This window comes from Octodon degus, unplaced genomic scaffold (assembly GCF_000260255.1).
Source record: "Octodon degus isolate 3935 unplaced genomic scaffold, OctDeg1.0 scaffold00177, whole genome shotgun sequence".
Classification (NCBI taxonomy): domain Eukaryota; kingdom Metazoa; phylum Chordata; class Mammalia; order Rodentia; family Octodontidae; genus Octodon; species Octodon degus.
Window position 1 is genome coordinate 1,412,592 of NW_004524753.1, and position 2,025 is coordinate 1,414,616.

The window sequence follows — 2,025 nt, forward strand, 5'->3', positions numbered from 1 at the left end:
GGCAAGCACAGGGTCTGTGGTTCAATCCCTGGCACCACATGCTGCGCCAGTGCAGGCTTGCCCCCAGGGTGTGCTGAGCTTCCATAGAGACTGGGCGTGGTGGTGCAGGCCTGTAATCCTAACACTGGGGAGGCTGAAAGCAGGAGGATCACTATGAGTTGCAGCTGTGTAGTGAGACCCTACAACAATTAAATACATTTAAAAAAAAAAAAGAATTTGGGGTACGAACTCAACCTACTTTTGGAAGTTACTGTGAACCAAAGGAAGGATGCCTATTAGATCATGTCCCATTGCCTGCATCTGTTTTATTAGCATATAACTGGGACATCTCAAATTCTTATAACTTCACTCTATTTACAGTAAAGGATCATGATTCTGCCTGTGACTTCATTTGAGGAACATTTTATAAAACCTTCAACTTCCTCGGAGTAGGTTTGCATTGTGTGCAAGCTCATACCAGGGGCACCAATGCTGTTCAGATGTCTCAGGGGACGTTTCCTTGTTCTCCTATGCATCTGACCCATTTCCCTTTCCAACTTGGTTTTGCCTCTTTGTGGACGTGCTAGTAAGGGTGGGTCCCACTTTGCTGGTGGTGAGCTCCATGGTAACCACGCCTTCCTTCAGACTCTTGCAGTCTAACTCCTTGTCTGTTTTGGTCTTGTACTAAGTACTGTACTCCAACTCCAGAAGCAAGGTGGTACCATGCTTGTGTGGGCCCGTCTTCTCTCCCACAACCCACGGGATGGTGGTTCCCCTCTCCCATGAGCCGCAAACCAGAGGCCACCTCTGAACTGGCTGTTGCTGGGATTTTTCTAAAGGCATTTCAATAGTTCTAAGATCAACCCTTAGGCTGGCCATCGAGACATTTCCTTTGAGCTTTACTAAAGTAGTAAGTAGCTAAGACCTTCACTGAGTCTCTGTGTTGGAGAATTAGTAATATGACTAATATAGAGGCAGGAGCACTCTGGTGTGTAGAAATCCAAATATATAGAACTGATGGTGAGCACTTCTGCAAATGTTTGTCTCCTCTAGTCATGAATTTGGTCTCTGCCCCACTCTTTCCAGACTAAGGAAAGCAATAAAGATACCCAGAGCAGTGTCTTACTTCTATGTTGTAACTTGTTTTCACGTTATTTTCTAGCTGGTAGCATAGATACTGACAAAACACGGTGAGCGTGCATTTCAGCCTACCACACGACTGCACGCTTGTCTGCCTCATGGCTCTCATTTTATCATTCTGTGTCTTGCAGGGCAAAGAGCTTACAGCCTGTCGGATCCACCCAGAGAGAAAAGGTATGTTTTGAACTGTTTTCTGAGGGGATCTCTCAATCCATCTTTGGCAGTCTCTACACATCGCTTTTGATTCAGTTCAATAGTTGGGAGAAGTTTCTGGGTAATGAACCTGCCTAAGACCATTTTTTTAGGGAAGAGTCTACTGGGTAATCAGGATCTCACTGCTAGGTCAGACTCGTAGTGATCTACCTGTCTACAGCCTCCCAAGAGCTGGGATTACAGGGGTGTGCCACCACGCCCAGTCTCAATTGCGATCTCAGCGCGCCCCGGGAGTGGGGCCAGCATGGCAGGCCCCAGGATCGAACCCCTGGCCCCTGCACATGCTTGCAGGTGTTTTAATCTGCTGAGCTATTTGGGCAGCTCCTGCCAAAGACTTTTGATTCCTCTGTATCTGTGTCAGGGTAGGACGGTCCAGTGTCGCCTTTCAGGTGTGCAGGCCTCAGGATTGGGGACAGAGTGTTCTGGTCCTGGTTAGTTTTGAAGGTAAACACCTGGAGGGGGTGCTTCAGAGAAGTAGCGGGCAAGCCTGAGGTGTGCCCTGACAGGACCAGAAGGCCTACTTTAGTAACTGGCCCTGGGGGATCACTGCACAGAGGGTCCACACTTCTCCCTTTTGGATTTTTCTAAGCAGTGTGCTGTGCAAAGCAAAGAATAAATTGATGCAAAAATTGCTTTTCGCAGTACTAGCTTTACAACTGATATGTGGATTTTAAGGTTTCAAGCCTCAGCTTT

At 47.5% G+C, this 2,025-nt stretch overlaps 1 protein-coding gene across 1 annotated transcript in view; it reads left to right on the forward strand.

Moving 5' to 3' along the window:
- Nucleotides 1-2,025, forward strand: part of Arhgef28 (Rho guanine nucleotide exchange factor 28) — a 345,634-nt gene that overhangs the window by 250,199 nt on the left and 93,410 nt on the right. Inside the window, 1 exon segment of the mRNA XM_023703652.1 lies at nucleotides 1,251-1,293. Within this exon segment, the coding sequence (XP_023559420.1) occupies nucleotides 1,251-1,293 (43 nt within the window).